The sequence below is a fragment of the Mixophyes fleayi genome, chromosome 2, assembly GCF_038048845.1.
Source record: "Mixophyes fleayi isolate aMixFle1 chromosome 2, aMixFle1.hap1, whole genome shotgun sequence".
NCBI lineage: Eukaryota > Metazoa > Chordata > Amphibia > Anura > Limnodynastidae > Mixophyes > Mixophyes fleayi.
The window spans coordinates 74,442,154-74,456,110 of record NC_134403.1 but is presented as its reverse complement, the minus strand read 5'-3'; the positions used below and the strand labels follow the sequence as shown (position 1 = coordinate 74,456,110).

At 42.1% G+C, this 13,957-nt stretch overlaps 1 protein-coding gene across 2 annotated transcripts in view; it reads right to left on the bottom strand.

The window, feature by feature from the left end:
* DIP2B (disco interacting protein 2 homolog B) overlaps window positions 1-4,805 on the bottom strand; it is a 170,550-nt gene extending 165,745 nt beyond the window's left edge. For both annotated transcript variants that reach the window (XM_075199287.1, XM_075199288.1), the window contains exon 1: window positions 4,610-4,805. In XM_075199287.1, the coding sequence (XP_075055388.1) occupies window positions 4,610-4,694 (85 nt within the window). In that variant the 5' untranslated portion in view covers window positions 4,695-4,805. The remainder of the gene's footprint in view (window positions 1-4,609) is intronic.
* Between the last annotated feature and the right edge of the window lie 9,152 nt (window positions 4,806-13,957).

Here is a 13,957-nt window from a genome sequence, read left to right as displayed (position 1 = left end):
AGCGCAGCATTTCATGTGTCGGCCTGAGTTTATTACCTATTACAAGAATATACAATCTGCAGAATAGTGGAATCAATTATTTTCTAACAAGAATAAACGAATTTCAGCTCATGCAGAGAAAAACGGTTCTAGTATATTTGTACTACAGTATAGAAATAGCATTATTGAGTTCCACCAAATATAATATGCAGACGTGGATTCTTATCACTGACCTGACTGATAAACTGCTGAAATCCTGTTGACCTTTCAAACATCACTCTGCTGTCAGCATGGGAGATGGGTACATCACCAATCATCATTTATTTATACAGCGCCACTAATTCCGCTGCACTGTACAGAGAATATTTGTCATTCACATCAGCCCCAGCCCCATTGGAGCTTACATTCTACATTTTATCAGCAGCCAAATAACCTACCAGTATGTTTTTGGAGTGTGGGAGGAAACCCACTCCAACACAGGGACAAACAAACTGCACACAGATAAGGCCATGTCGGTAATTGAAGTCTTGACCCCTGGGAGGCAGAAGTGCTAACCACAAAGCCACCGTGCTGCCCATACCAATGAGTCAACCATTGCAGTCCCTGTGCTTGGGACCCTTTTGGTTCTACTAGTTATGTCTGTAATTACATTTTCATGCCTTTGCCTCAGAAGCTGAAATGATCAGGCAACTTTTCTTTTCGACTGGTAGAATGCCTGCTGATTGCTGACATCACTGAGGCATAAAGCTGGTTACACACTATCATGCACAACACATGATAAAAGACCATTTGGTCAGATACTGCAGCAGTGTGTACGCTCCCACTATCACGTTTTATCGTAGCAAAGCACATCGTGTTGATTGATTTGGCTTTATAAACTTCCTAAAAAAATCACAAACCAAGATGAAACGATGTCAGACAAACGTGGAAGTGTGTACACACTCACCACCAACAGCATAGGTAGATATCTGTATAGTGTGTACAGAGATATGATCTTTCCAACAGATGATTATGAGAAATAAAGATCACCAATCTGAAGGTAAATTATTCAGGTGTGCAAGCATTAACTGGCATGCTCGCTGGGACTCTCAGTCATTTGTTAAAAACATTACAAAAATCGCATCTAAAGTCATTTTCAATAGTGTGTACTGAGCTTACGGCACACCTGAATTGATGGGCTGAATATTGGTTCCAACCATAAAATGTCTGCCTGCATTGTGATTAGGTGACAAGTCCACCAAAAGCAAAACAGTCAAGGAGTTATGGACGTCTGTTTATGTGTTTACCTCTGTAAAGCTGGGTACACACTACAGAAATTTCAACCAACTTTTTATGCCGAGCGATTTTACATGCGATCGATGTTCCAATCGCTCAGTCCATGGACTGCATACACAATAGCCTTGTTTAGGACGATAAAGGGAAGAGCGGACGTCCCTTTAGCGACTTTTTACAGCCATGTTGTCGTGAGCAATGACTGTAATTTCCTACTACTGTTGTGGATCGGTCGGAAGTTTATACACACTACACAACGGAAACGAGATTGGAACGAAAAATATTAAATGGTACGACCAACCAAATGAGGCGACAATTGTCCATTTGGGCAGACTTTCCACCATCGTGTCACTGCACACACTGACCCGACTTTTGAACGAGCGGTCGTATGTCGGCTGATTTAGCCGATTATTGGATGAAAACTGTGTAGTGTGTACCCAGCTTTACACTAGCCTGTATAATTTCACTGTCACCAAGGAACTATTATGTCCCAAGAGTCTTCCATGTTTATGACTTTTCTAATTAAAATGAGCAATAAAACATTACAGCTAAAGAAAACATATCATTATATACACACAGATTTTCATATCCGTCAAAACAACTCATTTCTCGATTATTTCTGGAAAGGAATGGAAGCTGGTGCCCAGGTGTTATTATTTAAAAGAGATGGAAACATTTCATCATTCAGAGTAGCAGACGGCAAACAACAGGAATGCATGCGGAAACACCCAGAGATTAGAAAACCAATTCAAATCAGAGAGGAAGCAATGTCTTGTAACCCGGAATTACACAATCATAGCACGTTTATAGTAAAGCCCAGCCAACCAATGGTGTACTTAAAGTAAAACACACTGACATCAGGTGCTTTCATTTCTCTGGCTGTCTTGGCTACAGCACATCATGCAAATTTTCTACTCAGCCATTCAGTTCACAGCTATTTAATGCACACCCTGGGGACTGGAGTCATTAAATATACCCCTCTAAATTATGCTGTCAGCATGCATAATGTGATGTCTAATGAGTCACACAGTCAGGTCTGTTGCAGCTACAATTCAGTATTAAGGAGATTCCTATGAGAAGTGCAGCTAGACCAATAAAAGTCCTAACATGTTTTGAATAAAAGTGTGGTTACTGCCTCTTTCCTTTGTCCTTTTATGTTGTTGTTTTTAAATCCCCTGTATTTATAGTCTGGCAGTGGTCAGCCATATATGTGAATTACACTTGTAAACACTTGTATGCCAGTATAGGAATTCAAAAGCACAGACTCAACTTGCAGAAGTTGCTTTTCTGTAAATAACTGACATCATGTCATTTCTCTACTAATCACCTTACCAAGCAGCTATCAATTTACATTTATTATAAGAAAGACGCCTCAATCTGTAAACAGTTTTATTACCTTCCTTACAGGTGTGATTCCAAATGATAATGTAGCCTCTATAAACATATGATCTCAATGGTGTTTGTATATGATCTCAATGGTGTTTGTATACAATCGCAACTGGTTTATCATTACTAAACTGCTCGACCACAACAGCTATACAGCCACCATTAAACAATGGCAATGAAAGCTTACCACTGCAAGAGGTTGGGGCAAAGCATTATTTTAATGTTATATAATGAACAATCATCACCATTTATTTATATAGCGCCAATATTTTTGCAGCGCTGTACAGAGAACTCATTCACATTAGTCTGTCCCATTGGGGCTTACAGTCTAAATTCCCTAACAAACACAGACAGACAAACACAGACTAGGGTCAATTTGTTAGCAGCCAATTAACTACCAATATGTTTTTGGAGTGTGGGAGTAAACTGAAGCACCCGGAGGAAACCCACACAAACACGGGGAGAACATACAAACTCCTCACAGATAAGGCCATAGTCGGGAATTGAACTCATGACCCCAGTGCTGTGAGGCAGAAGTGCTAACCACTGAGCCACCGTACTGCCCAATGAAAATGAAAGATTCCTCTTAAACATTCCCTAAAGACTTGAATCTTAGTAAGATCCAGTGTGTACTATGCGGCTGCAATCATACTTCTAAGGGAAGCGATGTACATTGGTACGTCAACAGAGTGTAAGTCACCTGATAGGTTAAGTTTTGTCAAATATATAGGGGATGGTTTTAAAGTGTACTGGCAGGCCTGAAATTCCTAATAATTCGACAAGCGCCATCCTCATGAACATTAGTTCAGTCCAGAAATTGGCAGTCTCCACTGTAAGTAGACTTCAGATATGCTTTTAAGGGTTTATTGCATGTTCAAAGCAGATCCTAATTATGTGATTTAAACACGCGTAAACACATACCATCAAGCACTAAGGAAAACACAGATTTAAATGACTTGCTCCACAGTTAGAGGCTTTATTTTCACAGTGACATCCTTTCCCGACACTACAATAAACCATAAAATCTACAGCTTTAACTGGTTTGCAGTTTTTTGGGGTTTTTTTTAAAAAAAGAGCATTTCCACAAAATCGTGTTTTAAACCGTCAAGAATGCATTTAACAAAACAGTTTATTGTAAATCAGCACAGTCCATCACACATTATGCTACAGATTCTGCTATGAAATGTTAGACAATCCAACCAGACTGCAGCACATTTTGCACGTCATGTCTCCTGCCTGGAACACTGCACTGAATCTGCAGAGCAATAGGCAAAGGGACCCTCTTTGTTTCACCACCAGATGGAAATCTCAGACACCCTCTATTAATTAACACTTATTGATAACATGCCAACACATTCCACTGCTCAGAACAAATGAAGCAAGAGACAATAGAATATATATATATATATATATATATATATATATATATATATATATTGTGTGTGTGTGTGTGTGTGTGTGTGTGTGTGTTCCACAGATACTTAAATGTGACCTAGGAAATTTCAAAATACATAAGGCAAATAGCTCTCAACTACTATATAGGGATGCAAAAAAATAAAGATGAACAGAATTTATATAAAGACATCAAACAGCTATACACTTTTCTCTAATGAACTAGGTGACTGACAATACATTCAGGGGTTGTAATGAATGCATTAAGTGTTACACTGTTGACAGTCCATAATACATTGTACCTAATTCCTTTCAATGGATGCTAGAGGTGTCAGTATTCCACACAAGTCCATCAGATCCCACACATATCAGTAATCCACAATGGATCACCTTCGCCGCCCCCTTTCATTCATAAATCTCCCGAGGGTGGAAGAAGGATCAGAAGCCGGGTGATTACCCGTTTACAATGTAACTACATGTGATGCTTCTCCTGTCCCCATTCCCTGCAGTGGAGCCAGTAATGCATGGGGGGGAATCAGCAGCCAGAGGTGCACAGGGATCCCCCGTCGGCAGCACTCACCTTCTGACAGCTCTAGCTCCAGCTCCGCCAGCTGTTCTCGCACCTCCTTCGGGAGGACTGCCAGGTCGAAGCCTCTCTCCGCCATGGAGCCGGCCTGGTATACTGTATGAAGCTGAGAAGGTTTGAATCACCGGAGCTCAGTGCATAGCCCTCACTACGGCCGCCATGCCAGGCCCAGCCTCACGTCACATGACCACAGACCCACACAGACGTCCCGGCTACAGGAACAAGGCTGACAACGAGTCGACTGACACCGCCTGGACTTTGGTGGTACTGCATCTTAGTTTAAGACTACGTGAGGTCAATCACATTATTGGACTATGAATTGGCTGCCACCTAGTGGATAGATGTGGAAGCTTTCTTCCCAACATTGCTCGTCTCGGCTTCTTCAACAGCACACCAAGCAAAACACTGTTATAGTTTTTACACTAGTTATTTGTGCTAGTCAGCCTTTTTGTTTCATTTGTTTACTCTCTTTAAGCAGCTTTCTTTCTTAAGTTACTGGTTGTTCCTGTTTAATGCAGAAAGCATTCTGTGCAAATTTTATGAATAGGCTCCAGTGTTTTAAAAGTCTACCTGTCACCTTGGGTGAGGGGTTGCGACTCACCGATTTATATGAATATTTGCCAATTATATTAACTATGAAATTAACTGTGCCAACCTGTCATTCCAGGGATTCAGTTATCCTGAGGAGACAGAAGCTTGCTTAAGATAACCAAATCCCTAGCCCTGAGAGTACTTGTACTTGTCAGTCCTCCTTTCCTATGTGAACCAGTTAGTTTCAGAGTCTGAGCATTGGGACTTGAGTTCCAGGTTGCTGAGTGTCTCCTATGTTCCATGCAGGCTGACAGAGGGAAACACTGTCCTCAATACTCCACACTGTTCTGGCTCCCCCAACCACCTTATCAAAACTGTGGAGTGTTTACCTCACCCCGGTCCCACCATGCTTCATACTCCAATCTTCGTCCCGCAGCAGCACTCAAAGATAACTGAATGCAGGTCGATGGAGTTTTTTCAAGTGGTGCCTGTATAATTATAAAGTACTTGAATGAATTGGTTCTGCCAACAACCTAGTTGTTGGCAGAACCAACAGTGTAACCTACACTGTGCCCTCATTTATGAAGTAAAAATGGTTCAGGCACAGTGTAAAATCCTTTTTGGTGGTGGCAGGTAACTAGAGGTCGACAAGTGCGCCAATATTTCCACAAAAGCACATGGCTTTGTGGAGTAAGAGGAGTAGAAGTTTAAAGTAGCCGCTGGGACTAGTTGGGCAGAATGAGGGTGTTTCTTCCAATGTCTAGAAATACCAAAGCACCTAATTTGTGTGAAGTGTAACTCTCCTATTGGTAGGTGTTGTTAGAGTGTAGTGCGGATCATACCTGATCTCCGGACGCTCTTCTTTGAATCACGACACGGCAGTGGGACAGAGAACCCTCGGATCCCCAATTCAAGTAGGACACCGTAAAAAAATAAAGTAACGTCAAATTTATTATTTGGGAACAATATATTACTAAGATGTGTTTGGGCGAATAATGATTAGCAACAAATACCATATAATTAATTTTGTTTTAGTTATAGGCAATTCTATTCACAAATATTTTACTCTTAACACAATTTTCACTGAGTGTTTTGACAACAGCTGATGGAAATTGCACACCGGATTTAAACACGTTTTTAAAGTTCTGCATGCAGCATATCAGATAAAACAATTACTCATATCATTTCTCTATGAACAGTCAGTTGTCTACGTAAATGAACGTAGCTAGGCAATATGGCCGCCAACCATATGGCCGCAGCAGAGCACTTTCAGGCACAGTTCCAGAGGATTCTGAGAGAAGCTTCAACCAAGACCCAGTATTTAAACTAGTGTCGCAGTCCTGGTTTTTCAGATTAATAATACAAGCAATGCTCACACATATATTAAAGTTCTGAGAATCAGCATATATGTAGTAATCCAATAAATATTAGAGATGCTCAGGCTCGGTTGCCCAAGAACTGAACACACCCGAACTAAGCATATCCGAGTAACGAGCCAAGTCGGCTCGGTACTTTTGCGCTTTTTCCGAATCAAAAGCGAGGCAAAACATCATTATTACGTTGTCGGATCTCGGATCTTGAGAGTTTTGAAATCTATAAATACCGCCCTCCACGGCAATCTAGCACCATTTGAAAGAGGGACACAGAAGGGGTAGAACAGTGTGTAAAGCAGTTGGGCAGCAACATAGATAGAATTGAAAGAGGAGGGGGTAGCAGTGTTCAACAAAGTCTACAGTGACATTCAGGAGAGCTCCATTGCTAATTCTCATTGCTGAAAAATACAAATACTAGTGCTGGCAGGCTTGGTGTAATTCTGCAGTTGCATTCTACTGTGTTATATAGGTAACACACAAAGAGGAGATTTCCATTGGTCCATTGCTAATTGTCATTGCTGAAATACAAATACTAGAGCTAGCAGGCTTGTTTTCTGAATTTGCAGTCAAATTTCATGGTGTTATATAGGTTGCACACAAATAGGAGTGCTCCATTGCTAAGAGTCATTGCTAAAATACAAATACTAGGGCTGGCAGTCTTTTCTTCGGAATTTGCAGTCAAATTGTATGGTTTTATATAGGTTACACACAAAGAAGAGTGCTCCATTGCTAAGAGTCATTGCTGAAATACAAATACTAGGGCTGGCAGTCTTTTTTTCTGCATTTGCAGTCAAATTGTACGGTGTTATATAGGTTACACACAAAGAGAGAGCTCCATTGCAAAATTGCTAATTGTCATTGCTGAAATAGAAATTATAGGGCTGGCTGACAGTCTAAATCTGCAGTTACATTTTAGTGTGCCATAGCTCACTCAGAAACAGGAGAGGTGGCAGGGTTCAGTGCTGAAACAGAAATTGTAATAGGGCTGTCAGTGTTCTTAAAACTCTCCAGTGACATTCTACTGTGCCATAGCTCATACAGAAACATTGTTGTTGTCACTCTCCAGTCTCAGTCATGATGATATACTAATCCCTTTACCTCATGTGCTAAAGCCTATGTTCAAGAGCATAGTGGGTTTAAGTCAGGGAAACAAAAATGTAAATAAAAATCTTGTACCTTTTTAAAGAGAAAAAAAACCTCTCTAATAAAGCTGAAAGTTTACTGTAAAAAAACATAAAATTGGCAAGTTGCCATTCTACCCAAAATATTACCAAGCATACCAGCATCAGGTAGCTCCTTCTCTTAGCTAGATTTCAGAACCTGCAATCTGCACTGTCATCATATTGTCACTCACCGGACTGTGAGTGCCATTTCCCGTGTGTTCAGGAACCGTGGCCGTCCGCCATCCTAAGGGTCTGCGCATGTGCAGTCCTTATTAAACCTTCAGTACCTGTTGCTTTTAATTGATTGGATGATCAGGCAACCCTCCCTATTTAAACCACCTGTGATCATTACCTGGTTGCCTGATCTTGGAGTCTCATTCCCCATGAGCCTCTGAAGGTGTTCCTGTGTTCCTCGTGTATTCAGCTCCTGCTGATTCCTGTTTACTGCTATTGTGGTTTCCAGACCACTTCAACTCTCCTGTGTTCATCGTGCCTGCACTCAGCTGATTCCTATCTGCTATTACTACCGGACTCCTGTTCGGTTCAACTCTCCTGTGTTCATCGTGCCTGCACTCAGCTGATTCCTATCCGCTGCCTCCGTTACTACTACAGAGTTCCTGATCGTCTCAACGCTCCTGTGTTTATCGTGTCAGCTCTCCGCTGCCTCCGTTACTACTACAGGGTTCCAGACCGCCTCCACTCTCCCGTGTTCAGCGTGCCTTCTCTCCGCTGCCTCCACCACTACTACTGGATACCAGACAGCCTCAACTCTCCCGTGTTCTTCATGTTTCCAGTTCCACTTACTACTGCTTCCTGAGTATTGCTTCGTTGATTCTGGATTACCTGCCGTGCGCTGCACCAACCTGATTACCGCTTCCACCCTCCAGTGGTCTCTCCTCCTGCCGGCCTTCAGCCGTTCAGGTATCCCTGCACGTCTCTCTGACAGCCTGCTCTCCTGAACCGCGGTATGCATACTTTCCATTGACTTTGCTTTTGTATTGCATATCCATCTGGACTGAGTTGTGTTCTCCTCCGGAGCCTCCTATCCACTGAAGCTATTGTTACCATTGACTTTGTTTCCTATTGCCTGGATAGCTATTGTGACTTTGCATACTTCAAGCAGTGCTTGTCAGTTATCGTTGTATTGTGGATATCATCGTGGGATCCAGTTCTGTGTGCCCCGTGTATACTCTGCTTTACATTCATCTCCTCGTGCCCCTCCTCACATATATATAGCAGTGGTACAACTTGCTGACGCAGACCACTGACTCCTGTTCCCCGTGACACCAGTTTCAAGTATCCTCTCACATAAGCAGTGGTACAACTTGCTATACGCAGACCACTGACTTCCCCGTTACCTACTTTCACCTGGATTCCATTCCTTCACTATAGACAGCGGTACAACTTGCTATACGCAGACCGCTGACTCTCACTACCTCCTTGCTACTCCTGAACATTCCTCCTCACTATAGCAGTGGTACAACTTGCTATACGCAGACCACTGACTTTCCTCACGTTTCCTTGTCCATCTGGTTCCTCGTGTACATTCATCTACTCATTACCAGTTGCTGCTAGTCATAGACTTTCCTTGAGCATTCTCTCACCATCTGCTGTTTCTCCTGTTCCGTTGTCACCCTGCTACCAGAGAACCATAGTACCAGCTATATTACTCTGGTAAGTCCATCATCTGGTGATATCCTGGGCAAAGACTCCTAGTGCCCGTGACACATATTCACCCTCATTGTGTACATCTTCTTCAAACAATACTAATTCATCCCCGCTGGAATCCACCATCACAGAAGTATATGTACTTTGATGTAATTGCCGATAATGGCCTTCCTCATGGAATTTGTAGTTCATTATATGGCAGAGCTGTCACGATTTTTTGGCAATTCTTTTACACCAGCCCAAAATGTCAAAATGTTGTGTTGCCTCATCTGCATCACCAATGGGTGTCTTGGGAAAGTTTAGTTTTTTCCTAGAAGCAGTTGGCAGAGAAACTGAAGGAGGAGACGTTGTTGTGTCATGTACCACTTGAGCTGTCAGCCTGCTGACCAATAGCTCATTGCATCTCTTGTGATCTGGGACAGTGGGAAATAAAGACATAGCTCTTAAACCTAGGATCAAGCACAGTTGGCAAAATGTAATGATCCGATTTCAAGATGTTTATAACTCTTGGATCCTGGTGAAGCAAATTAAGTGCTTAATCTACAATGACAATATAGTTAGCGGATTTGCTTTGTTTCATTTCCTCCTTCAATTTCTCTAGATGCTTCTCAAAAAGTCTAATTACATGAATCACTTGACTCAAGCTAACCGTGTCTGCACTCTCTTCACAGGTGACTACTTCGCTGGACTTAAGTACATTCCCCCTCAAATTCATTCTTCTTGCAGCTGCTGCATTCTCCTACATGCTGTTGCACAATCCCAAAAATGACCCTAAATATTTCCACACACAGACAGCATCTGATGCATGTCATTGTCATTTTTTAAAAAGTTCTGTACCACCAAGTTGACTGTGTGAGCAAAACAGGGAATGTGATGGAATTCCCCTCGCTGTAATGCTCTAACAATATTGGTGGCGTTATCAGAAATCACATATCCTCAGGAGAGTCCAAGCAGGATAAGCCATGTTGCAATGACATCCCTTAGTTTTTCAAACAGGTTGTCAGCGGTATTACTTCTGACCTGTGCCTTGTCTCGTCTCTGATATCCACCTCTCACTCCCGCCTTCAAGACTTCTCCCGTGCTGCTCCGCACTTATTGAATTCCCTACCACACTCAATCAGACTTTCCCACAGATTTCAAATCTTTAGATGCTCTTTGAAAACCCATCAATTTTTTTAGAGGTGACCTTATCCTCGATAACACTATTCATACTAATGCATCCTCACATTTAATCCAATGCCAACTCGGAGCCACACTTGCTCCTCTTGTTTTACCTGTGCCCTCTTCCCTTTACAGTTAGAATTTAAGCTCTCTAATGAGCAGGGTCCTCCATACTCTTTGTTTTCATGTCTCCATTCATTTTGTCTGCCTTGTCTGTTCTTGTTTTACGTATGTCCTTGTCTTCCCTACTGTATGGCGCTGTGGAGCACTGTGGTGCCTTACAAATGCACGATAATAATAATAATAATAATAATATGCCTCTTAAAGAAGTAGATGATACACAGAGTAACCTGCCTCAGAAAAATGTGACATACTTGGGTAAATGCTGCTGTTGTTCCTGCTGGTGAAGACGAATCACCAACCCAGTGGGCTGTCACAGTCATATAATCGTTTGCCCAGTTCCTCTTGTCCACATATCTGTGGTTAAGTGTACAGTGGGTAGAATGGCATTTTGTAGCCCGATAATTACATTTTTACGAACCTTCTGGTAGAGGTGAGGAATAGCTTTTCAAGTAAAATGGTGTTGTGATAGAACTTTGTAACGGGGACACAAGACCTCAAGTAATTGTCTAACAGCAGCTGCATTAATAGTGGATATTGGACACAGATCTAATACTAGCATAGTCGCCATGGCTTCTGTGATCCGCTTTGCGACTGGGTGACAGCTTTCAATCTTGCTAAGGATTGTTTAACAGTCAATTGTTGTGAACTACTAGTAGTCTTCTACTTGGTCTGCTTCTGGGTTGAAGATCCACCCCCAGCAGCAGGAACAGCAGCAGTGGGCCTAACGCTCAAGAATTCTTCTGAGGGGTCCTGGATAGGGGAGGAGTCATCTTGCATTAGCAACTTGGATGCAGGACTAACTCCGATCACTTGTGAGGATATTGATGATGAAGGTGTCGGGGGTGTAGATTGCAGGTGTTGGGATCTAGCTGAGAGAAGGGAGGTAGCTGATGCTGGACTGCTTCTTGATATTTTTTTCGCAGAAGTTTCTGAATTTCCCAACAGCTTTCCATGAACTCGCTTCAAATGGCGTAACATGGATGAGGATCCTAAATGGTTAAGGTCTCTACCTCTACTGACTGTGGCTTTACAAATGCTACAAATGGCTAGACAACTGTTGTCAGGATTTGGGTAAAAATAATTCCACAGATAAGAGGTGGATTTTTGGTCTAATGCCCAGGCATGACAATGGCCTTCTTCTTATCACTGTCAAGAACTGCTGCAGTCTTTGTTTGAAAGTGTATGAAAATAATATTGTGACCTGTGAGATGGTCAAAATTGACTGCAAATGACTTGAAATTATTGTTATTGAGGTTAATAGTAATATAGGAACAAAAAAGAGCAAAATTATGTGATTTTAGCAATTCTTCTAAAAAATGCAGATTCAAAACTAAAACCAAAACACACAAGGGTGGTTTTGCCAAAATCAAAACACCAAACTAATCCAGATCGAAAACCAAAACCACTTCACGGGGGTCAGTGAGCATCTCTAATAAATATGAACATAGCAATGATGACATGGGGCTAGATTTACTAAGCTGCTGGGTTGAAAAAGTGGGGATGTTGCCTATAGCAACCAATCAGATTCTAGCTGTCATTTTGTAGAAGGTACTAAATAAATGAAAGCTAGAATCTGATTGGTTGCTATAGGCAACATCCCCACTTTTTCAAACCCGCAGCTTAGTAAATCTAGCCCATAGTCTTACTGAACATCTAACACCAGAGCAAGTACAGGCCCTGAGCAACTGCATTGCAGACAAGTCACAGCCGGCAGATTACAAATGGGAAGTTGCTTCAATATTAAACACGGTCTCAAGCAATGTATATATCTTTGGACTCACAGAATCTTGAAGCAGCAATGATAACTCTGAGTAATAGAGTTGAAGTCAAATCCTCAGCCAGGTTATAGCATTGGGAACACCACGGTGCAAACAATGAATGGCTGATGAGAGTCATACAGAAACCACTTCAGTAACAGCAGAGTCAGGAGCCAGTAACATAGTTATTTCAGTAGTAGAGTCATGCCTGGTTTTCAGAGCATTAAGCAAATTAGCATCAACTATGCACTGATGGTGATCGTCACGACAGGTATGCTGGACACTAGTCTGATACTCAATGATCTGGTAAGGTAACTTTGCACTCCCCGGATTTTATAGCTGATGGAATGCACCTCTGCATTTGCATGACATCATTGCTCATCAATGAGCCCCAGACAAAGCCACACCTGACACAGTTTGTGACATTAAGGGGCATATTCAATTGATGGCGGGATCGCCGAAAATCCTGCGCTCTAAAAATATTAGCTCGCGGCTCCCTGAGCTGCGAGCTCAAATCCAGCGAGTAAATTACCGTATTAACGGTATTTATGCGCAGGATTACCGTATTAACGGTAATATTTTTAGAGCGCGGGATTTTCGGCGATCCCGCCGTCAATTGAATACCCCCCATAGTCCCTGATGTATAGTGAAAGTCAGTGCAGCACATTGTACAGTACAGTCCTAAGTGTGTAGTGACATTCAGTGTATAGTAATTAGTGTGTATCAGTTGTGATATCTGTGGGATCTGTGTACAGGGGCTGGCTGGCAAATTTTAGCCCGGGAGGACAAGACTAGGTCAGCAGCCTATTAGGAACATTTTATAGTTAAAAAAATGTAAGTTACCTAGTGACCCAGCCCAAAGTAGCCCACTATGGGACTGGCACAGGGGGACAGAAGCCCCCCAGCCCAGCCAGCCCCTGCCTGTGTATAGAGATCAGTATGTATCAGGCATCTGATATCAGTGTGACCTGTGTATAGTGACCACTGTATAATATATATGTGTATTGTGTTCAGTGTATATCAAGTGTGTGACAATAATGTGACCTATAGATTGAGATCGGTGTGTATCAGGTGTGTGATAACTGTATGACCTGTTGTCACAAATCAGCACTCACTTGAGCTTGTGTGACAAGGGGTCAATCACAGCAAAACCCACCTAGTCTGTCTAGCAATGATTAAAATCCTCTTCATATTTCACACTCCTACTACTAATCCAAAAAGCTACCGCCACCAATATTTATTTCAAAGATACCACTTTGAGGAAGTCTTAGATTACTACCCTTAACTCAAAATGGTACCACAAGTTATATACCAATAAAATTAAACTTTAAGTCAACCAGGTATCATTAACCAAACAATACCCTGTATGTCACAAGCCGCGGCGGTACGCCGCATCCTGGCGTGATGTAGCAGCCGGCGCATGCTCTAGTTTCTATGCTCTGTTTTTATTCTTTGGGATTATCCTTGTTGCATAGATGTAGGAGGGTGTAGGGACATCCTCCAACTCCAGGAAAAGCTCTCATATGATTTAAACTGGTTAATTTATATTTTTATACATGCTTCCTG